Source organism: Panthera onca, chromosome C2, assembly GCF_046562875.1.
Source record: "Panthera onca isolate mPanOnc1 chromosome C2, mPanOnc1 haplotype 2, whole genome shotgun sequence".
NCBI lineage: Eukaryota > Metazoa > Chordata > Mammalia > Carnivora > Felidae > Panthera > Panthera onca.
This window is the reverse complement of record NC_138347.1, coordinates 113,894,231-113,918,633: the sequence shown is the minus strand read 5'-3', so window position 1 is coordinate 113,918,633 and position 24,403 is coordinate 113,894,231. Positions and strand designations below refer to the sequence as shown.

At 35.0% G+C, this 24,403-nt stretch overlaps 1 protein-coding gene across 3 annotated transcripts in view; it reads left to right on the top strand.

Annotated features, from left to right (window-relative positions):
• Positions 1-17,581, top strand: part of TSC22D2 (TSC22 domain family member 2) — a 53,221-nt gene extending 35,640 nt beyond the window's left edge. For 2 of the 3 annotated variants that reach the window (XM_060638941.3, XM_060638940.3), the window contains 2 exons: positions 9,428-9,479; positions 10,464-17,581. In XM_060638941.3, coding sequence (XP_060494924.1) covers positions 9,428-9,479; positions 10,464-10,724 — 313 coding nt within the window. In that variant the 3' untranslated portion in view covers positions 10,725-17,581. The remainder of the gene's footprint in view (positions 1-9,427; positions 9,480-10,463) is intronic. The other variant, XR_009612118.3, reaches the window with a different exon arrangement.
• The last annotated feature ends 6,822 nt before the right edge of the window (positions 17,582-24,403 follow it).

Genomic DNA, 24,403 nt, shown 5'->3' with positions numbered 1-24,403 from the left:
CCTTTACAGAAAAGAAAATATTTGAGCTGACAGCCATAAAAGAATGGTAGAATTTCCACAGAAGTATTTAGAGAATGAGAAACAGTATGAGCAAAGTGTGAGAATAAACCACGGAGAGTCTCCAGGAGTTTTCGATATCCGCTTTAAAAGTTGAGCAGGCATTTGGAATGGGAGGGAATAATGTAAATGTTAGCATTAGAAATAGTAAGCTGGTTCTGATTTTTTGTTTGTTTGACCCATTTTTTGTCCTTGCTGAAGAATTCTGAATTACTTTTAGAAATGTTAGGTGTATTTAGCTATATAAAAAGATTGTTTTTATAATAGGTCCACTGCATGCTTGTTGGTCTCTGAAATGAAACACAAATATTGAGTGTTTTGGTTGGTTTTTTTGTTGTTGTTACTGTTTTTATTTCCCTTGACATTCTTTTCTATCATGTTCTTTCTCCAGTTTTGTTCATTTTCATACACTTGCACCATGAAAATTTCCTTAGGTATTGAAAGGGCTATTATTTGTTCATAGTCAAAGGGAAGGAATGCTATTGTTAACCTTTTAAAGGAGAATTGATTTTTACTACAAAATGATTGCTAAACCTATCCTTTTCCTAACACAGCTGAAGTAATTTGCACTCTTAGGTGTTTTTAATGTCCTCGTTCACATAACGAATTTTTTAGTTTTTCTCTCTTTTTCTGTTTAAATTTTCTATCTTTCTAGGAAGGATCATCCTTCAGGTCACTGAAAAACAGATCTTTTGTTAAATTAAGGTTTACTTTAATCACCAATTCTGATGTTTTTAGAAGTTGGTCAAATATCAGCTTCTATCTTAGCAACTAAAAGAATGGCTTTAGAATATCTAGAATGAATATACGGGACTACATCTACTTTACTCCCTTTCAGTATAATCACATTATTTTTGTAAGGTATTCTGGGCTAGACATCAGTTGGCAACATTTGAAATCCTTTCTAATCTCTCTTTCCTTTTTTACTCCTACATGCCAGTGTATATCTCAGTCTAGATAATTGTCAGTCATATACTGGCTTCCCAGTCTTCAGGAAGTAAATTAAAGTAACCAGGACTGTAGTGTCAGATTTTTAATTTGGGTTTAAGCCACTTCGCACTAATGGATTATGCTGTCATCAGATAACCTATTGCTGCTGTGTAAATAGTCCAATGAAATCTCTTTCAAGAGAACCTGCTGTAAATGTAAGCACTCCAACATTAGAGAAAATGCCACCCTCCTCCTACCCCTTTCTCACACCCTTTCTTATTTCAGTCTGACTCAAAGGAAGAAAATAACTTTTTCATCCTGTCAAACCTTGCCTAATGTTAGTCTGATAAAAAAATAACTAGCTAGTGCATAAGCTCATTTATCTTAAGTAGATATGATTTTACATTTAAGTATTTAACTTGAAATAATAGAATATTAAACTTTCTTAGTTTATTTAGAATATTTGGATTATAGTGGTAAAATTGCTGTGCATGTTTTACCTTTGTATTACTCTCCAGTTTTTCCAGACTAAATTTTTACATCTTCTATTTTAAGTGTTTTAAGAGAAAGAATTTTAGTTTGGTTAGTTTTTAAATTGTTTTGTTGGAGTGGCTTTACAAGAAAATGTTATCAGAATTTTTATGCTTAATACTAAAATAATTCCCCCAAGATATCCTTAGTTGGAAGTGTAAAGAGATCTGGAAAAAGAAGGTAAAGTTTACATTATTCTTATCTATGCCTTCTCTGGAATGTACTTTTAAAGTAACATTTTTATTATATAAAGTTATGTAGCCTATTATATCAAAAAAATGTTTATCACAGACTTATTTTTTTCTTACCAGAATCACTTTGAACAAAAATAACTATACTAGGAGTTATAGACATTATTTACATGATATTTTTAAGTGATTATAATTCATTGTAAGCCAAAGAAGTAAATTTTACAAATCACAAATATGACTTATGTTGATTGTTATTTTGAATGTTGAACATAGTACCTATCTTCTGGAATGAAGTGGTTCATAAGAAAGTAGAGTTGTTGGCTCTCTTTCCGTCCTTTCTCCCTTTTCTGTTTCCTGTCTGCCATTTGTTCATGTCTTGAGTTCACGTTGTACAGGGTAATAACTCTTCTGTGAGTCATTTTCATTTTGGAATGTGTTGTTGTTTTGCTTTGTTTTGTTTTTGAGTACTCTCCAAAGTGCAATGAAAGTATCTTCTATCTCTGTCCCCCATCTGCCTGCCGTCCCAGACAGATAACCACTTTCTTTGTGTCTATGCACAAACTTCCAGTTTCTTTATGCACATTCAAGCAAATACTATATCTATATCCATATCCCCCTCACACAACTGATCATATACATACATCTGCACCTTTACTTTTAAAGATCTCCAGGGTACGTTGTTCCCATCTGAGTACACAGAAAAGCATCTTTATGGGGTCTTTTTTATAGATCAGTAGTACTCAGTTGAATACTATACCATGATGGCTATACCATGATCTTAATTCCCTGTTATTAATTAGAAATCTTGCTGTTACAAACAGTGCGATGAGTAGCCTTGTAAATATATTATTTCCTATGTATGTAAAAATATCTATAGGATAAATTCCCACATGTAGGATGGGTGACTCAAAGAATAAATAGAGTGAGAATATGTGTGTGTGTGTGTGTGTGTATAAAATTGTGATATAAGCAAATTGCTCTCTATAAGGGCCAGTATATGACTTACATCACTATACGAGAAGACCCATTTCCTACCGCCTCACTCACAGTGTATTAAATTTTAATATGTTTGCCAGTCTGTTTAGGGAAATGGTATTATGTTATAGTTTTAATTTGTATTTTTATTATGAATGACATCTTGAGTTTTTTTCATGTCTTTTAAACTGTGCATGTGAAATCTACCCAGTTTTTCTAATTGGGATTCTATTCTAATCTTACAGGTTTGTAGAAGTACTTTATATTTTAGTGAAAGTATTGAAAGAGTTCTTTATTTTTCTATATTTTGAGGCATCTAGTTAGGCCTCTCCCACTCCAAAGTATTACAGAAGTTCTTCCTAAATGGGCTTTTTTAAAGACCGTATACAGATGATATGGTTGACTGGACAAAAGGGGTCTGAGGTAGGAGAGAGACTTTGTATTAATTGTATACCTTTTTGAATTTTATGAATTTATTTTTTACCATGTGCATGTATCTTTTATTTTGAAATAAATATAGATTCCTAAGAGGCTGCCAAAAAACAAAAAAAAGGACAGAGAGGTCTCATGTACTCTTTCACCCAGTGGTATGTGTCCTGTCTCCTTGCCCCCCTCCTGCAATGGTAACATCTTGCATGACTATAGCATCCAAAGCCCGGAAATTGACGTTGGTACAATCCACAGCATGTATTCTTTTTTACTCTTTAAATATTCATTTCGGGCCAGGAGTTTGACCTTAAGTTAATTAGCTGAATGTAAAATATGCTAAGGACATAATTGGTTTCTGTAGATGCTAAAAACAAATACCTTTATATAAATATTTAACTGAGTTTTTAACTGTTCTGTGATAAAAACTTTTGCACCATTGTAAGACTGGTTACTTGAGAAAATAATAACATTTAGTTTTGTGAGTAGTCATTTTACCTGCTTGTTTAGCATGAATAATAAATAGCTTTTATCATGCACAAAAATCACTTATTTTGTGTTATTAATAAAAATCTTCATCGGGCCTTTTGTGAACTTAATAATGAAATTAAATAGATTTTTGTTTTTATATTGATAGAGAACTTACGGTCAGCTAATTAGAATACGTAAAATTTTTTAGTTCTTAGCTTAATTTACTGTTAACTTTGTCTGATAGTTTTATTCCTGACTGCAGAAGTTTGCATTTGGCCATAGAGTAAGTTTACATGAATTTTACTCATTTTGGCTTTTTCAGAAGGAGAATTGTTATTTGCTCTTAAGTGTTAAGCTGTAAATATTTTTAAATTCCTCCTATAGAAGAGTGATGAATTTTTTTTAACTTTCATAGCGTACATTCATTAGATACATTTTTTGCAATCAGCAATTTGATAGTTTTCTTTCTAAAAAATACAGATACCTGTTTCTTAGAAAAGAGGTCAGATGTTACCCAGGTTAGAATTAATCCATTTTAGTAGTAATGATGATATTTTAGAGCTTATTGGCAGGGGAGGGGGGGGTGAAGGTTGTAGATTATTTACTGGAAACAGTACATGATTCTTGAGGACTAACCTCTAAGAAAGACTGTAGCTTCTACTTGGGAGTTTATGAAGAATCATTACCTTATTTCGGTAAGGGGGCTTGAACATGAGTATATCAGATTTGCCAACTCAATCAAAGAAGTTCTTATAGATTTGATTTTACAGTTTGGGGAATTCCTATAGTGGAGTTTTAATTGGGATTGTGACTCAACACAGAAAGTTAGAAGGGTCTTTTAGCAAAAGGTAATTTTTAAAATAATTTTCTGCATATAGATACATATGAGCTTAAGATCTCTTCAGCTTTCTAACAGAGGAAAAGAGCATTTTAGTTCTTGGTAAATAGGTAAGCTATACTGGCTGTCTAAAGATCACTGAGTCTTTTCCAAGAAGTTACCTCCCTTGTTCTCAGAGCTCATCTTCTTTTAGGAATGTGCTAGATAAGATAAATGTAGTATTATGCACATAGTTTAATCTTTGGATCCATGCTTATGCTTTCACAAATGACATTTGGTACATAGTTAAAGCATTTATAATATATATAAGTCTGTTATTTCTTTTAGGTTAATAGTTGCTTATTCCTTTCACACCGTCTTACTGTCAAGGTAGAAAAAGCATGTGTTTTGACATTGTCTAGTTTCAGTTCTGTCTGTAGCATTGTATCTTTGAGTAAATTACTTGGCCTCAGTTTCCTGAACTGTAAAATGAGATTGTTTCTCAAGCTTGGCAGTAAGGACTCACTAAAGTTAATGTGTGCCTGCAAAAGTGGGCAGTCATTTAAGTGTTCTTTGTCTCTACCTTGTTGCTCTGTTACTTAGCATTTGTGCTGAGGGGAGAACAGAAAAAGAGCAAAGAAGTCAAGATGTAAGAGAAGAAATTTGCTCTGTTTTTATTTTAAACAAGTAGCCATGATGTCTCTGTCCACATTAGTAAAGACAAAGAAAAAAGTTGATTTCTCATAAAGAGTTTTTTAAAAAGTGAGATCCAGTTAGCCTAACCTTGCCTTCATGGATTTTAATTTTTAGAGAGGAGAGACTGGAGATGATTTGTACAGTCACTGAGCTGAGAGCGTGAGTGAGGCAGTTAGCCTTTTAATAAAGATGAAAATGTAGGGAACTTGCAAAGCCAGAGGTTCATATCTGGCCTCTTCTCAGTAAGGTTGCCAAGTAATCTAGTGTGATAAGAGTAAGGAGGCCCGGGAAGAAAAGCTGTGGTGTGGGGAGCCAATTGGGATGAATTTAAAAATGAACAGTTTTGAACCCGGCTGTCTTGCTGTACCTTTGATACATTGAGTTTTATTTTTCCTGTGAATATAATTGTAATTTACTTAACCATTGAATTTAGGGGCTCCTGGCTGGCTCAGTTGGTAGTGCTTGTGACTCTTGATCTCAGGGTTGTGAGTTTGAGCCCCACATTAGGTGTGGGGATTACTTAAAAATGTATGAAATCTTAAAAAAAAAAAACTAAATTCAAGCTCATTTGATTCTTTGGGGGGGGGTGCTGTAGTTTTAGGGGAAAATCATCCTATAAAGGATATTTTTATTATTTATATGTCTATATGTCCATTTCCTCAATACCCACAAATTTTAATTCTTCTAGTAAATACTAATCACGATATGTTTTTATTCTAAAAGAGTGACCCATAGCAAACAAAGTTTCTTTTTAAAAATTATCCCTTTCTATAGCACTTATAGTTTACCAGAATAGTTACAAAGTCTTGGGAACTTAAGTTCAGAAACTGGTTAACCATCAACTTACAGTGTGGTGAATACAATTATAAAAAAGAAAACAAGACATAATACTTTAACATTAGGTCAAGGAAGCAAATAAAGGAAAATTTTTCATTCTGCTTTTGTTGATCAGTTTCATTTTTTAAGAATGTGAAGCCCAAACCACTATGTTGACTTTGAATATGGTAGAAAACAACTTGTGACCCTCATTGAAAAAACCCTCGTTGAAATAATAGTCTTAAACCATGTTCAGGGATTTTTAAATAGAATACCCTCCTATTTGATTGTTTAAGAGTGCCATGTTGATATCCTTATTATAAATCAGTTTCTCAATCTTTAGTTTCTATCAGTCATCTGGAGGAGTTGTTAAAATAGATTTCCTGGGTCCCGCCTCAAGAGTATATAATTCAGTAGGTCTGGGGTAGACCCAAGTGTTTACATTTCTAACAAGTTTCCAGATGATGCTGATTTTGCTGGTCCAGTGACCATACTTTGAGAATTACTGATTTATTCAAACTCAAAATATTTTAATGGCCTTCTGACATAAACCAGTAATTGTTTCAAATCTAATTGCTATCCTATTTACTCTTTCAGTATGCACTTGAGTTCCTATGTGCCAGGCACTGAGTTTACTTCTTCATACAGGTGAAAGATAAAGAACCTCTCTGAAGGAACTCAGTCTGATAGGAGCTAACAATGGCAGTATTATTTAACTCATTTAATCCTCACGGGAGTTTTATGAATTGAGGTATATAATTCTTATTTTAGATAAAAAACCTGAGTTCTAGAAAGGTTAAATAATTTCCCAGAATTCACACAGTGAGTGTGTGGAGGAGCTGGAGTTCACTATTTTGCTTTCCTGGTTATGCAGTACAAAAAGTTTGTGAAGATTGGTGAACCGTAAGAGAGATGGAGTAATTGGTTCTGCCTTAGGAAATCAGAAGGCATTACAGAAGAAGTGGCACTGGAGCATCTTAAGGAACAAGTAAAAGGTAGCCAGATGAATTGGAGGCATGAGCATTTGCAGCTCGGGGAGCAGTTCTGCAAAGCCATGGAAACCTGAGAGAACATATGTTTCACAGACTGTAAATAGTTATGTAAGACATAACACAATTGGCCAGCCAGATGGAGTGTGAGAAGAAAGGAGACCATAGAAGGCAGGGGTCAAAGTCATGAAGGGTAAGAAGTTTTGTATTCAGGTTAAGAAGTTTTAAAAATAGAATTAGGTTTTTTTATTTTCTCTTATGACTTTCATCTTTGTAAACCATTGGTTCTCAAAGTATGGTTCTCAAAGTATGTTCTGTCAGGTAGCAGAATCAGCATCGCCGGGAAACTTGTTAGAAATGCAGATTCCTGGGCTCCCCCCTACACCTTCTGAATCAGTAACTGAGGTGAAGCCCAGCAGTCTGTTTTAAGAAGTCCTCTGGATGACTGGTGTGTGCTAAAGTTTAAGAACCACTGCCATGGGTTATAGAATTCTTTAAAAACAGCCTTCAAACTAGATTGCTGTAGTGATAGTAATTGTGTCTGTGACTGATTTAATTCTGTTTTAAGTACAATGCTTAACAAAATTGGGATATTAATACCTTTTAAGGGACACACATCTTCATATCCATTTATACTTTGCAGACTTACTCCTCCATTGCTGTAAAAGAGGTCTGAGTCAGGATTAGAGTTTATTATATCAGCAAAGAATAGGATGATAATTATTCCTTAGCCTAAGGGAATGGTTTGGAAACTTACTAATATTATTTTAATCATAAAAAAAAAGTAATAAACCCTTTTTAGGGGTTAGGGTTTATTTTTTGTTTTGTTTTGCTTGCTTGTTAATATGTAAAACTGGTGTTAAAGTTAGCATTGAAGGTGTTCTGTTTAAAACAGATGTGTTAAAAGGCTTGCATGTATTCACATCAAGAATTGACTAAAACTAATACAGTTTTTCCTTGACATAGAAATAAACAATATAGAAAGTACAATCTAGGATGGTCAGACTCTAATCTAAATGCCTAGAAGTAATGCTAATGTCTTCTTTGCAAATTGTAGGCAATATTTGGTGACCATATCTAAGTGGTCTTTGAACTGAACTTTACACCGAAGCCTTATGGTTTATATAGTTGTTCTATCGTTTATAGTTACATATAGCCATACTTGTTTTGCGTAGCTCTACAAGCATTTAAAGCCTAACATGTATAATTATTTATTAACAATCTATATATATCGTTTCTAGTTATTAGGTCTACAAAAGCCTGTTTCATCTTAGAAATAGCAGCAGCAAGAAGTGAAAGAGTATGCTATAATTAATGTGGTTAATGCTCAGATAAACAAGTTTAATGTTTTCATGTACTGATTCAGTTTCAAGGATTTAGAAGTAGGAAGTCCACTGAGGCATTGACAAGCACCCCTTCATTTTACAGATGAGGAAGGAGGTCCAGGGAAGTTAAATACTTGATTTTGCTGATGGTCACATAGGTAGTGAGTAGCAGAACCAGAATTATAACCATATCTACTTGGATTGCAATATAAAAGGCACCACTACATAAGACGGGATATTTCTGCGCCTCAGTCTGATAGAACATTGAGGGTCTACATCATCTAAAATAAAAGTGTTCAAATATATTAGCATCTAAATTTTCTTAGGGTATACTTTATGAAGAGTAATTTTGCAAAGTTTCATATCAAAATTGTTTAAAGATCTCTTTTTGTATTGTTAAAGTAGATTAAAGTGTCAGATTTGTCTTTACATGAAAATCTAATGACTGTTCTTCAAAATTTACAAAAATACCAAGAAAAGGATATAGATCTTCACTGTTCTTACTAGTTAAGAGGACAGTTATTGAATCTTCTGTGTAATTATCATACAAATGCTAAGGTTGACCTTGGGATATATTTACCAGCTAGACTACTTCAAATTATTTCCAGGAAAAACTGGTCTAAACCACATACGTTCATAGGTGATTTTTACCAGCCAGTAACCTACAATCAAAGTATGTAGATTTGCCAGAATGTTGAGAACGGTGTTAACCAGCCCAAAGGCCCTTTAGAAGCCAGTTCTGAAAATTTTTAAGCCAGAATTAAAATCTCTAGAAGAAAAGTCATCATCTGAATTTTAATGCAGTAAGTGACTACTGGAATTTCCACATGAAAGTCAATTAGAATATATAGTTAGTAAATGAAGTTTAAAAGATGTGGAGAGTATAGTGCTCATTTCAAAATTTATCCTTTTAAAAGTTCAGAGTTAACTCCTGAATAGGGAGTTACTTTAAAGTAGCGTATGTATGTCATAGGGAAATTAGAAATGTTGGAACTACAAAGGATTTCTAGAAGTCCTGTACTTACTGAGATCCCTCATTTTCAAAATGAGAGCTCTGAGTACTGAAATTTTGAGAGTAGACTTTTAAGCTATTTTAAGTTATTTTTGGTTTTAAGTAAAACAAATGTTTTTAATTATTTTAAGAGTTGGAAAGGATGTTACATTTTTTAGAATAATTTAATGAAATATTCTAATTTTTTCCAGTGCATCTGGGGGAGGTGGTGTAGCCATTGACAACAAAATAGAACAAGCAATGGTAAGTAAAAGTTAATAGTGCTCTCATTTTATAGGTTGTTTGTTGTAGGAGGCAGTTGGTTTTTATCAATTCTGAAAAACACCTAAATTCTTTAAACCAAGATGACCAAAGTATATTTTTTATATAATGACATTTAATTGAAACTGCTAAAAAAAACATTGAGAATTTTTAGCCTAGAAATACCAGTGGAGTTACTATTTCTCCCATTTGAACATCTCACATTTCATGCATTACCACTGATAAATCAGGGCCATTTTAAGGGGCATACATAATCAGAATGCATTATGTGCCTTCAAATATTCCAGCATTAAAAATAGTTTATTGACAAAAGAATACTAAAATGAAAATTTCAGCTAGAAACCTTTGTCATCCATTTATAGATGATGTTTTACTCATCTCTAATGAATAGACCTGTTCATGTTGAATCTGTTTCTGATTTCTGCTATTACTATCAATTTTTTTATTCCCTTAAAGATATTCTGCTCATATTGTATATAAAATATTTTGATTCAAGCTTATTAAAATTATAGACTATAAATAAGGACCATTAGTCTCAAACTATTTTTCTTTAAGATTTTAGAGTTGGAAATCATAGGCACCTTGTCTCTTAAAGAAGTGCTAGAACTAGTTAAATATCACTTGAATATCCTTTGTTCTCTTGGTCTAACATCTAAGCATGTGATTTTAAACTTTTTTTTTTTTAAATTCTAAGCTTATAATTGACAATTTAAGGAGCCTAGTATTTTTGGAAATCACTCCAAAATTTGAAAAGAAATCCTGGGCTAGCTGCCTAGTTGGAAACTGGATTTTTTCCACTCTTATCTCCCTTAGGGCCAGTCAAGATACAGTAGAAACATTAAAAGCAAGAGCAAAAGAACTAATATAAAAATGCCTCATGTTTATAAGGCACCAGGTAGGCCAGAACCAAATAGCAACACCTTTCCCTTATATTCTTTGTGACATTACTAATTTTGTTTTTCACAGGATCTGGTGAAAAGCCATTTGATGTATGCAGTAAGAGAAGAAGTGGAAGTTCTAAAGGAACAAATAAAAGAATTAGTTGAAAGAAACTCTTTACTTGAACGAGAAAATGCACTGTTAAAATCTCTTTCAAACAATGATCAATTATCCCAACTCCCAGCCCAACAGGCCAATCCTGGTAGCACTTCTCAACAACAAGCAGTGATAGCACAGCCTCCGCAGCCAACGCAACCTCCACAGCAGCCGAATGTCTCCTCAGCATAAAGCTTTCTTGCCTCATTAAGAAAAAAACTGAAAGCAATCTATCCTTGTGTGCCACTGGTATTCTTTCCACTTTATACGAAAGCAAGTAGCCATGCTTCGGTTGTGTGTTTGGCCTTTTCAGTATTAGACAATCATTCTACAGGAGCTTTTCCTCTCTTTGAGATGTCATGCAGCGCTGTTGATGTCCAGTTTTATGTCATCAGTACACAAGGAGAATAATAGGTGGGGTTTATTAAAGCAAGCCGAGTCTGCATTTTACCTGGTGCGCATGAGTGGGGTCTTTTCAGAGCTTTGGTGGCTCTCCCATGTTTCCTATTACCCGTGGATTTACCCTGAGCCTTCCTCGCACATTATAAATAACAGTTCATCTAAAGAGCCACTTTTCTTTCAATATCAGTAACATTTGCCTACGTAAGTTTTCATTTATTTGTGTTTTATTTATTACAGGGCTGCTATTTTCATAATGTACATGAACAATGTCACAGAACTTTTTTAATTTTTTTGAATAATTATAAGTATCAGTAAAGGATTTGAAAGACAGGATTGCATTTAATAGATAAAATGTTTAGGCAATAATTGAACAAAAGAATCCTGGCATATTTCTAACACTAATGGCAATTTACCTTCGGTATTTATTTTCAGTAGTAAAGACCCAGCTTGAATGTAAATTTTGTATAGTGTAAGTATGAAGAACATAGTGCAACTGTACAGGTAGTCACCAGTTATTGTGATATAATAAATAATTGGGCTATTTTGATGAAGAAAACTTTGTTCATTTGTTTCTACTTTCTAATAGAGAAATTGCCACGATTCCTCTGCTTTTTGACATTTCGTATGACTTTCTTTTTTCGGGTGGGAATAAAAAGCTGTGAAATTGTTCAACCTACTTTGTAACCAAAGAAGCAAAGCTGTGTAATGGAGTTTTTTTTTATAATGCACATTCTTTATGTATTTTTATTTAGTGTTTTCTCGGTCACAATTTTCTTTGCTGTCTAGCATGATCTGCATGACCTATAATCTTTGAACCACTTTCGTACCTCATGTTTTTATCCAGCACTCTTATTGTAATATGTACTAGTCTGTGAACAATGTCAAATAAAAGAACGAACAGGTAGTATGGTGGAGCTGAGCTAGTGTACCATACACTAGTTGTAAAAAAAAAAAAAAAAAAAAAAAAAAAAAAAAATGAAGTGAGCCATCTTTTGTTCATTTAAAATGGTGTTTTGAATTTCGTATGCAGAAAACGTTTTGTTACATTGCAGATTTTAATGTATTTAATAAATGCAACATGCAGATTAAGTGCAGTGTATACTGAGTATTTAAATTAAAATGTACATTTCATAAATACAGTTTCAAGAGAAAGCATCATTTTGTGTATACTAACACATTAAGTGTATGTCAGAAATTGATGTATAAATATATATTTTAACACATTTTCTGAAATTAAACTGCAGTTTTGTTGAAATATTTGGCTCTATATGTGTTCAAAATTTAATTTGATTAGATTTGTATTTTCACAGTTCAAGATATTCCTTAAATGAAAACCTGTGTTCTTAATGATTTAATGATAGTTCTTAAATTTTCAAAGTAAAATAATTTAAGAATGCAAGAATGGTGAGCAATATTTGTACTCAAGATTCATATTATGTCAGTGACCTTTAAGTAAGAAATCCTTGTCTACCAAAACTTTTACTTGAATTCAGAAAGGTGCCTGTAGAAAACTTAACATGCTGTGTGTCTATAGCCAGCTAGCTAATCAGGAGTTAACGGGAACCAATAGTTAGCTGTCTGCGTTGTTAAAAGAGGATAAATAACTGTTCTTTGTCTATTTAAAATTAAAACTTCATCAGATTTAGCCACAAAGGAAATGCGTAAAATTGGGGTGTATGTAGGATTACCAAATATTTTATGTTCTAGTTGTGCTGGAGGATACATTGTTGAATATAAACAAAATTTTAATGTTAATAATATGAGAAAAAACTAAGGAACTAAGGACATAAGCTTGAGAAGTAATCCTGTAGGTGTGGAACAAGATTCTAAGTAGAGTCACCACCAATGCGTTAGGAAATGAAACTTCCGTGTTGGAATGTCAATCACAAGGCTCACCAGGTGTGCTCCTCAAGTCCAAAAAAAGTGTGATATTTAAAACTGGCAGAGAAAAACTAGTATTAGAAAAGGTTGAGATTTTTGTGAAAATACAAATTTTGGTTCTTGGGATAGAAAAACACTTCATAAAGTAATAGTCACAAAGGAAATGATAATGTTAATTTAAAATGGTAATTAAAAGCAATTATTACTATTTTTGCATTAAAAAAAAAAAAACCACCACAGTAGAAAATATGGGTAGTTCACAGAAGAAATAAATGGCAGTTTCTAAAGTTTCAGCCTCTAGTAACCTAAGAAATGCAAATTAATATTTAATGAATTGTTATTTGTCTTTTAAATAGCAGGACCTAATGTAGAAAGGCAAACTTTCCTGTGTACTTCTAGAAAGTAATTTGACAATATGTATCAAGAGCCTTAAATATTAATAAACTTTTCAGTTTAATGACATAAGATAACTCATGGTGCGGTGTTCAAAAGATGCAAAATTACAATAGTGCTCGTCCTTTGCTCTCCCATCCTTCTCCTTCCCATTGGGTCCCCCTTCCCCTTACATAACCCCCAAAACAGCTGTGAAAGGAAACCTTTACATCCAAACCTACTCTCTTGAGGCACGCCCTCACCCCGAAGTCAGGGACAGACTTAAAGGTGGGAAAGCTTAACTGTTTTTTAGAATAAAATACACTGTATTTGAGAACAACATCGAGACATTACCCCAAGTGTTCGGTTTGTTTAGATCTTAAGGAAATTTCAGTTTGACCTCAGATTTAAGGTCCCTTAGTCCACATAATTGGAATATTTATTGGGATGCCAATTTGGGGGGCACAGTCTTACAGGAATGCCATCTGTAATTTTCTCTTGTAGACCAAAGTGCCACACAAGTTTTCTGTTGGTTTACTTTAACCAACCAGAAAATCCTAGGTGAAGAATTCGTTTCTGATAATGGCAATATGTCTGCAATACAAACCGAACTTTCCCCAAAGAGAACTTATTTTAGGTAGTTAACAGTGTGATTTTACAGCTTGCTACACCCCCTCCCAAAAAAAGGCTTATGAGGCGTTAAACATGCGGTTACTTTAACTCATAGTTGTATGTTCAAAATAGCTGGATATTTCAATTCTATTATAAATGTTCTGAGCTAAGTAGAAGTATTAAGGTGGAATGCTTTGCCATCAAGTCCCCAGAGATAGGTAATCACAACTGTCTTTATCCACAAAGAATTATCACAGGTCAGAGATGATGATGTTTCTCCAAATTCAAACTGGTCACTCCTAGACCTTTTAAAAAAGAGCTGGGGCAAGTCCTTAAGATTAGAGTAACTAAAATACCCGTTCTTAGATGGAAATTCACCTCTGTAGAACTAGAAATAAAATAACAGCTAATTTGGGGGGGAAATTTTTCAGATGATCTGAAGTCTAATTTTTTTAAAGGAGTCTCAGTGCAGGCACCTTGTGACTTGACTCAATTCTCTTCAATACTTTTAAAAGGACAAAGCCCAGGTCTAAAGATTCACAGTTTGAGGACTTAGACAAACCAACATGTACAATGCAATAGTGAAAACATACAAAGATGGATTTGTCAGAGGAGGTTCCCTCACAGAGATGACACCTGATAAGGAAACAGTGCTCCAAAGTTTAAAGGAGAGCACAAACAAAACTCCTTGAATTGCCACAGAATTGTTTCCCAGGAGACAGACTCAGGCAAAGTCTGACTCACCATAGTAGGTTGGCAGTTAGAACAAAAATAACTTCCCGAATGATTTTAGGCAGTGGGATTGTGACCAGATAAGCAGTTTAGAAAAATTAATCATTCTAGTTACCAATGGGAGGTGAATTGGTGGGCTGAAACTGGAAGTGGGGAAGGAATTTAGGAGGTACAATAATCCAGAAATGAATAGGCAAAATTACAAAATGATAGGCAGATTAGTGATGCTCATGAGGAAGTTTGTCTTGGGTCTTTCTATACCATTATCCCCTCTACAATGAACATTCCATTCCCAACATCCGGTGTCTGTTCTTTCTGCTTCCAAAGAAAGATCAGAGAACCTTATGTCTTAGATTGTTTTAGTCAAACTCTTCCTTCCAACAGCCATAATACTTCAATGAAATGAAAGTCTTTGTTTAAAGGAATTTCAAGAATTTAGCAAAAGGGTAGGGGGAATGGAAGACCCTTGGCTTCATATTTATGCCTCTGTAAATTCAGCCCTCTAGGTAAACCAAATTTAGTTCCTTTATGGTGACTAGAATTAGAGTGTCCCAGAGCATGAGTCCAAATCCTGTCCCTCAAGGCTATCCTTCCCCAAGAAGGATAATGTGAGTTTTGGCCCCATTGCAGATACTGAAACCCAAGTCAAAATAGGTTTTGTTGGCTTCACCTTTTCATTCTTTGACACAGTTCAATTCAGAAGGCTTCTTTCTTCCCTGTAAGTCCCCTGCCTAAGCAAAATAATCTCTTCTCCCACCCCTTCCTGCCTCAAGCCTAGTAACCCATGTTTCTATTTTCTAGCAATACTAACCTAATGGCTTATTATTTAGTGACATATATTTGCACCCTTTCAACATTCTAGGATGCAACTCTGTTACATGTACTTCTATGCCAAGTCACAGAATTTCTATAGCGAGATCTGTTCTTTGAATGTATGTATTCCTTTGTCAGTGGAGAATATCACTGTACAAGTGCTATTTAATGATTTGCTTAGTGGGCTACAGTTGGTATGGCATGCTATGTTCACAGATGAAAAATGGTAAGTGAGGCACATACACAAAGCAAGCTACAGGTCATAGACATTTTTTTTTTTTTTTTTTAACAATCATCATAAATAAAAGTAAGACAGCCTTTCGGGATTGGTAATGGTAAAGTAAAAAGTTGGTATTTTGCACTGATACAGTCTACTTGGTCATAAGATTTGTTCAACATAATGAGTTAGCTTTATTTTTTTTTTCTTCTCCTTACCAGGAAAACTGATAGATTAGGCAGTTTTGAGAATTCTTCCATGATGTGTTGTCATAGATTGAGCTATAAAACAGCATCTAACTTTATGGACTAAGACATTGCCCACAGAAGCCAAAGTTATCCCTTTGAAAGAAGGAAGAAAGAGGTGTGGTAACTTAGATCATAAAAATAACTGAATTTTAAAACAAGGCAAATGCCACACTTCTACTTGCCCATATAAAAAGTTTTTACCTTTTCATTTTTCTATATAACAACTGTAAAGTAGTCTTGCCTACTGCAATCCAACTGTTTTCCAGATCACAGTTCTTATCCTCATTTCACAGGCAAGCAACACATCTAGAGATAGGTCACACCTGAGGAAGTCCATGGACAACAAGGGAATATTTTCCCCACACTTGGCGTGAAATAATTTACCAGGTCAGTGTCTTATTCCAGTATTTCTACCAAAATAGATAACATATAATTTAATCAGAAAAAAGGACTATGTGTAACTTTGTCAATCCCCTAAAGGTTTTGTTTTTGAGAAGTTTGGGTTTTATTTTTTGTTTTATAGAAACACCGTTGGAATGCACTTTAGTTCTATTTCAATTCAGGTGCTGCACCCTGTAATAGATGTTTGGAGATAGATAAATGGGACATGATTTGTGCACTTCAGGAGCTATGGTTCATGTAGAAGTAAAAACTAAAGTGCCATTGTTTATTCAAAGTGTATGTCATAGTTTGTGAACGTCATATAATCTGTTGAATGAAAGGTTCATGTAAATCAACCATAATATTGCCCTGCCACATGACATTGCCAGGAAGCAACTTTACATCACCAAAAAGCTTTAACATCAAACAGTACTTTTAGAAAGAGGGGACTTGGTGAAAAGCCTCCTATCTCTATAATTGAGCCTGTGAGGTGTCCCCTAAAAAAACGGAACTAATCTGAGAGAGAAGTTTACACATTTTTTAATACTCTTAAGTTTGTAGATAATGGAACTGATTTAAATCAAACTTAACTAGAATAGAATTTGTGTGTCAATGAGTTATATTCTCTATTGTCTTATAAGCAACACACTCATTATCTTGGCTGACAAAACCAGCTACCATTCAGTGAACCAAGTTAAGAATAACTCAGGTGCCTGATGCCAAAAATAAATCTGATAGAGCTGGAATCCAGAAACAACTATGTATTGAATAAGTGATAAAAGTAACATTTCAAATTAGTAGGAAAAGAATGGATTATTCAACAAATAATATTGAGACAACATAATCATTTGGGGAGAGAAAATAGATCTCTAGCTCACAAAAATTAAATCCAGCTAGACAAGCTAGACAAGTCTATTGCTTTTTGGTCACATATCCCTTGTAGAAATCTCCCTGTAAAAATTCAGATAAGCAAAAAGTTTTATAAGATTATGAAGAGATGCCCAAACTCAGCAAAATAAGGGAAATGCACAATAAAAAGAAGCTATCTCAAATCTAGTTGGCAAATATTTAAAATCTCTATAAATCACAAGCCTGCAAGAGTGGGAAAACAGATAAATTGGCACAGCTACCTTTAAAGGCAGTCAACTGGTATCCATTAAAATGTAAAATTCACATGCCCTGTCGCTCAACATTTCCAGTTTATAATGAAACACACTCCCATTCTGTGTTCACAGGGTGGCCTGTACAAAGATGTCACTTGTAACTTTGTAATAGAATAAAATTGGAAAAACAAAATACCCATCAAGAGGCTGGAACAGTATAAAATACTGGGCATCAATAAAAAAAAAAGAGCAAGATTCATACACCTACTGACATGGAAAGATCTCTTAGATACAATACATTTTTTTCAACGTTTGGGGAAACAACAGATAACACATGCAATACATATGATACCATTGATTTTAAAACACATACCACATATATTCACACACACAAATACTGTATAGTGTACTTCCTAAGTACCTATTTGTATATTATAAAAATGTATAGAGAAGGTCTGGAAGGATACTAACCAAACTGTTAATAGTAGTTTGGTGGAGTGCATTAGCTTTAACTGTAATATTCAATGTTTTTGAGTATGCATTCATGTATTGTTTGTGTAATGACAAATTAATAAATTAGAAATAAAATTAAATAGAAAGTGTTTCCTTCTTGTCTCTTCTGCTAATGTCCTCCCTGGTGCCCTGGATCTCACCGTTTTCAGCCTTCTCCCCTCCCCCTTTCCCTCTCTATTTTTCTTCTCCTTCACCCTCTCCTCGGACTTCATCACATCAGCCAGTGTTTATACAGGCTTAATATGTAAATAAATGATAAATGAGTAAGCCTCCACCTGCTTTTTCAGCTGCCTATTCTGCCTTTCCACTTCTTCCACTTCCACTCGCTGCTTGTCGCTCACAATCTGACCTGGTAGGAGTTCTCCCTGTGCCCCAAAACCATTTTCCACAAGGTCACCAATGATCACCGTATTGCTAATTCCTTCCAGTAAGTTTCGTTTCTTACCTTATTGAACTGTTTTACCTAATTTTAGTTTATTATCATTTGTTTAGCAAAAAGGTTTCTACCTCTTCATTTCCCTCCTTTTCATTTTTTTAGGGGCTACTCTTGTTAAAAAAATATATATATATGTATATATGTGGCGGAATTTACAGCCTTGTGTTTACAATATACATATATATATGGCTGAATTTCCTAGTTTTCTTTTAATAGATTAATCCATTTTTGTATATTATTATTACAGGCATATTTGATGTATTTCTGCCATCTTATTTTATGTTTTCTCTTTAGAATCCCTTCTAGGTTTCCCCCCATTTTCTCCCTTTTCCTGGCTTTTATTCAATTGATTGTTTTCTGATTCATATTTTACCCCTCTGATTGTTGGGATGTTATACATCCCACATCTATTCTTGCAGTTGTTTACCTTCTAAATTTTTTTTATCATTTTGCTGTGGAAATTTCTAGTCATATACAAAAGTAAACAGTATAAGGAACTGTATCTATCACCCAGCTTAAACAATTATCCACTTGTGACCAATCTTGTATTATTTATACTCGCACCGGTTTTCCCACCATCCTCTGGATTCTTTTGAAAGAAATTCAAGATATCATAGCACCTTCTCCATTCCTATTATATTTCAGCACGTATTTCTAAAAGATAGGAATTCTTTAAAAACCAGCCATAATACTACTTTAAACAATAACCATAATTCCTTAATATCATTAAACATCTAGTTTATGTCTACATTCCCCTGCTTGTCTTAAAATTTTTTATAGTGCATTTGTTTGAAATCCGATCAAAATAACGTCCATACAGTGCAACTGGTTGGTATGCCTCTGAAGTCTCTTTTCATCTATAGACTCTCTAACCCCCTCTTTTTTCCCTTGAATTCTTTAAAAATTAGGGTTGTTTGTCCTGTAGCTTTTCCAAAGTCTGAACTTTCCTGGTTGTATTCTTGTGGAATCATCTGTCCCCTAGAGTTCCTGTAAATTAGTTAGCTCTAGGAGCTTAGTCATTTTCAGGTTCATATTTTGTCCAGATTAATTCCTAAGTGATGGTGTATATTTCCATCACATGTTGCCTGGTTGTCCCTATTTTGGGATTTGGGCAGCAGTTAATAATCACTGTCTAGACTCATTAGCCTATAAATTCTATCATTCCTTCTCACTCATTAGTGAAATTACTTCTCTAAAGAGGAACTCGCCCTTATCATCTGTTCAGTTACCTTGAGGTACAGTTCATATGAGGAAGGCAGGGACTTAATTCTTTCCTTTCCTATCTCGGTTTTCAAAATAATAAGCTGAATTCCTACAAAGGAATAAAAATAAATGAGGAGTGATTAAGGAAGATTTTCTCTGATATTTATTCCGAGAAGAGGGAGGGGAATGAAGTAAGTTGATTTAGGATGCTGTATTTCAGTGTTAGTAGGGAGAAGCCAGGAAACAATGACTCCCAAAAAGTTGGTAGATAGACTTGTCTGTTTACAGCTGAGTCTGGGCGTAACTTCTGAGTCAAGAGTACCTTGAGGGAATGCGGGGAGGAAGCCACACTCCAGGCACAGTGGAGGCTGGCTTGGGAGCAGCATCAGCAGACAGGAAAATCACGACAGGGAACCCTGAGAAACCAGAGAATGAAGAGTTACACAAATGAACAGTGGACTTTTGTGTGCCTGCTTTCTACCACATGGATAGTGGAGATACTACCCTTCCAAATCAGGAGGTTTCCTAAGAAACACAGCATGGGATGGGTGATAATTAGCTTATGCAGCATTATGTCTAAGCAATGCAATAAAGATCAGCAACACTGGTACCCATGTGTCCTATTGCCTTTGTTAACCATGTCTTGACTCTCCATGGGAATCAGCTTATCATTTTAATGGTATTGCTCTGGACACAAGAAGAGGTTTCAGTGTTGGGACATCAGCTTAAGAATCTAGGTGGTTGACACAAGAACCTAGGTCTGTATAACCTCCTAGAGACCACGCCTCCATCCACCTTTCTCAGGCCCATTGCTCTCCCATTCTTCTCCATTCTATCCTGCCCCCAGTTGACTGTCCTTGTTAAGCACTCACTGAGAAAAATTGAAAAGAAGCTCCTTGTCAGGAATATCAGCCTCTTTTTATTTTTTTAAATGCTTATTTATTTATTTATTTATTTTGAGAGAGAAAGAGAGAGGGAGAGAGAGAGACACAGAGAGAGAGAGAGAGAGAGACAGCGAGAGCATGCATGCAAGTGAGGGAGGGGCAGAGAGAGGGAGACAAAGGGTCCCAAGCAGGCTCTGCACTGTCAGCACAGAGTCCCACGAGGGGCTCCAACACACAAACCATGAGATCATGACCTGAACTGAAATCAAGAGTCAGATGCTCAACTGACTGAGCCACCCAAGCACCCCTCTCAGCCTCTTTTTAAATGGGACTCTTGAAGGCTACCCTGTCCTGTTCTCCAGAGAGAACCCATCCCTGTTCAGCATTAGGTAATGGCCATGATGACAGCTGACTCATCTGGGAGTGCAGCTTTCTTGGAAGTTTCCTTGCTCAGATAATCACACCTTTCGAGAAAAAGCAACTGGTTAATACAAGCTTCTACCCCTGAATATTCCAAAATGTTGGCTCAAGGTAGAGAGTCTTAGAAGGAGGACAAGAAAGGGCATTGTGGTCCTGGGACCAGTCTGTGGGACTTAAAATGACCTATCTAGGAAATGTGGCACAGAAGGTTGCCAATGCCTAGAGCCAGAAGCTGAGTGGTGTGAAACTAAATGAGAATCCCCCTTTGCCCTTTGATGGCTGGGAAACTTCAAACCAGGTCTCCCTCAAAGGTAGTTCTGTGAGAACAGAGACTTCTTTTTTATTCACAGTTGTATTCCTGGTACTTAGTACAGTTATTAAATGGATGAAGGGATGGATGGATGGATGGAGGGTTCACACTTATGTTACACATACTTTATTCTTGAGTTTTCTGAACTGTAAATGTAACCTGAGATAACCATATCATAGCCTTCTTGTGAGGATTAAACAAGATAAAGCATGTATATCACTTAACTGGGATCTGGCCCACTGCATGCATGCAGTAAATGCTTGCTCTTGGTTTTCTTTGTACCTCTTTCTGGGCATGATTGAGGCCATGCTCTCTTTCCTCATCACTTTTTGACAAAAAGGTCTAGGAAAAGACTGGGTGATTTTTAAGGCATGGGAATACCACCTATGATAATTCAGGTCACCTCCCCCCCCTTAACCCATCCTCATAACTATCCTCTGATAAGGTTTGGAAAAGCAAGTATTTTTGCTCATTTGATGGATAAGGAAACAGGTTTAGAGAATCCTGAGAGCTTGTAATCTGCCAAAGATCTCAGATCTGATTAGTGGTAGAACTAGATTCCAGGCTGTGGGGTGCCATATCCCGTTTTTCTCCCTGTTGTACTCAAAAGGGTTAGAGGTCACAAGAAAAAAAGGAATTCCTTTTCTGGAACAAATTAAGTTGAAGCTGTACACAAATTATTCCTATTCATTGATTCATCTATTTTATTTCATTGAGGCAGCTCTGTGATTCAAAAGATGGCCATATGGGATGGGTGAAGTGAGGACAATATGTGACAATATATCCTCCTTGGAATGAAGAAAGGTGAGGTAAGACTCCATTCATAGAATACCAACCAGACTGCATTCAGTTTACTGATATCTGATTTCTGCAACCTCCATGCAGGGGAGGAGTGCTTTTTGTTTGTTAGAAATGTGTATTCCCTTAAGTACCACATGATCATTGAAAGATTCCAATAAAGAAGATATTTGTGTTTTGTTTTTTTTTTTAGAGAGGCAAACCCTCTCCTACCTACTCATTCTCAACCCTGCTCTGCAATCTCTGCTAACAGTTTTCTCTCCATATAATTCAGATATACATGCACACATACATTGTGCGGGTTTTTTTATTTAATTGGTATCATACCAAACATATTCTTCTTCAACTTGCTTTCTATAAATCTACGATAATCAATGGACATCCTTGTGTAACAGCACAGAGATCATCTTTATTCATTTAAATGGTTGTGTAGTGGGGCGCCTGGGTGGCTCAGTCGGTTGAGCGTCTGACTTTGGCTCAGGTCATGATCTCACGGCCTGTGGGTTCAAGCCCCGCATCGGGCTCTGTGCTGACAGCTCAGAGCCTGGATCCTGCTTCGGATTCTGTGTCTCCCTCGCTCTCTGCCCCTCCCCCACTCATGCTCTGTCTCTATCTCAAAAATAAACATTTAAAAATTAAAAAAAATAAAAATAAAAAAATAAATGGTTGTGTAGTATTCTATAATAAACCATACCATAACACTTCCCTATTAATGGACGATTGGCACTTGATTTTTTCCTATAACCAAAATTGCTTATCCATATACCTTTCTCCAATTGCGTGAGAATTTCCCCGGAGTAAGAACGGTATTAGCCTACATTTCTTGAGTCCTTTGCCTTCACGCCATGTAGCTAGGAAAAGAGCATGGTTGAGCTGTGGGTATGAAGTCACTTCACTATATAAAAGTGGAGAGCTAAGGCGCACACAAAGTAAAACCAGAATTTGGTCTTTTTGAGGTTTTTGTTTTTGTTTTGCAACTACATAAGCATGACTTGTGTTACTACTCTACAGTCCTTGGCTTCTCAGGAATCCTTTCCTGTTGACACTATGTCACCTTCTAAAAAGTCTTCTGAAATACTTGCCTGGGATTTATTACAGGCTGATAAGGGGAGAATACTTGTCATTTGTTCTATCTAATTTCTTCTTGTTTGGGCTGTACATCTGCATGCTACATAAAATCATGTAGAGGGGCACCTGGGTGCCATTATTAATAATTAATAATAATTAATAATAAAACCATTAATAATAATATAATTATATAATTTATATAATTATATATTTATATATAATATTAATATATATTAATATTATATTATATAATATATATTATATATTTATATAATTATAATAATAATAATAAAACCATTATTTTAATTTTTTTTTTAACGTTTATTTATTTTTGACACAGAGAGAGACAGAGCATGAACGGGGGAGGGTCAGAGAGAGGGAGACACAGAATTGAAACAGGCTCCAGGCTCTGAGCTGTCAGCACAGAGCCCGATGCGGGGCTCGAACTCACAGACCGCGAGATCATGACCTGAGCCGAAGTCGGCCGCCCAACCGACTGAGCCACCCAGGCGCCCCTAAAACCATTATTTTAAATAACCTCTTATTTTAATATCTTTTAATCCACTCTATTGAGGTTTAATCTGTACAGTAAAATGCATCGTTTTAAATAAGTCAGTTAAATGACCAACTTTGGCACAGGTCATGATCTTACTGTTGGTGAACTCACCAGAGCCCGCATCGGTTCTGTGCTGACAGCTCAGAGCCTGGAGCCTGTTTCAGATTCTGTGTCTCCCTCTCTCTGACCCTCCCCCGTTCATGCTCTGTCTCTCTCTGTCTCAAAAATAAATAAAGGTTAAAAAAAAAAATCATGTAGAATTAAAACAATGAGATAAATTTTAACCTGTGAAAAGCAAAGAATTTTACATACGGTAATCTTCAAACCTAGCATAAATGCGCTAAATAATCACCTTCATTTATTTGTGATGGGAGTCCTTCACAATTATTTCTAAATTACTTTAATTATTTATTATTTTAATAATTCAAAATTATTTTAATTTTTTAAATCGAGATACAAGTGACATATAACATTATATTGGTTTCAGGTATATGATATAATGATTCAGTATCTGTATATATTGAAAAATAATCATCACAATAAGTGTAGTTGACATTTGTCACCATAGTTACACATTTTTTTCTTGTGCTGAGAACTTTTAAGATCTACTCTCTTAGTAACTTTCAAATGTGCAATACAGTATTATTAGCTGTAGTTATCTAATATGTAATTAGAACAAATTTCAGCTCCATGACTGGAGCTCCAAAACCCAAATTATATTTATCTTCCAAATATATTACTATTCTAATGATAAGATATCAAAATGTTACATTTCTTTTATTTGAACCCCATGTACTCCTTTATCCCACTTAGCTCAGATAATCACACACACTTAGCTATAAAACTACCTGCCTTGGGGGGAAAAATTGAGTGGGATAAAAAAGGAAAAATGGTTAAAGTCTAGGGGTTCCAAGGAAACTAT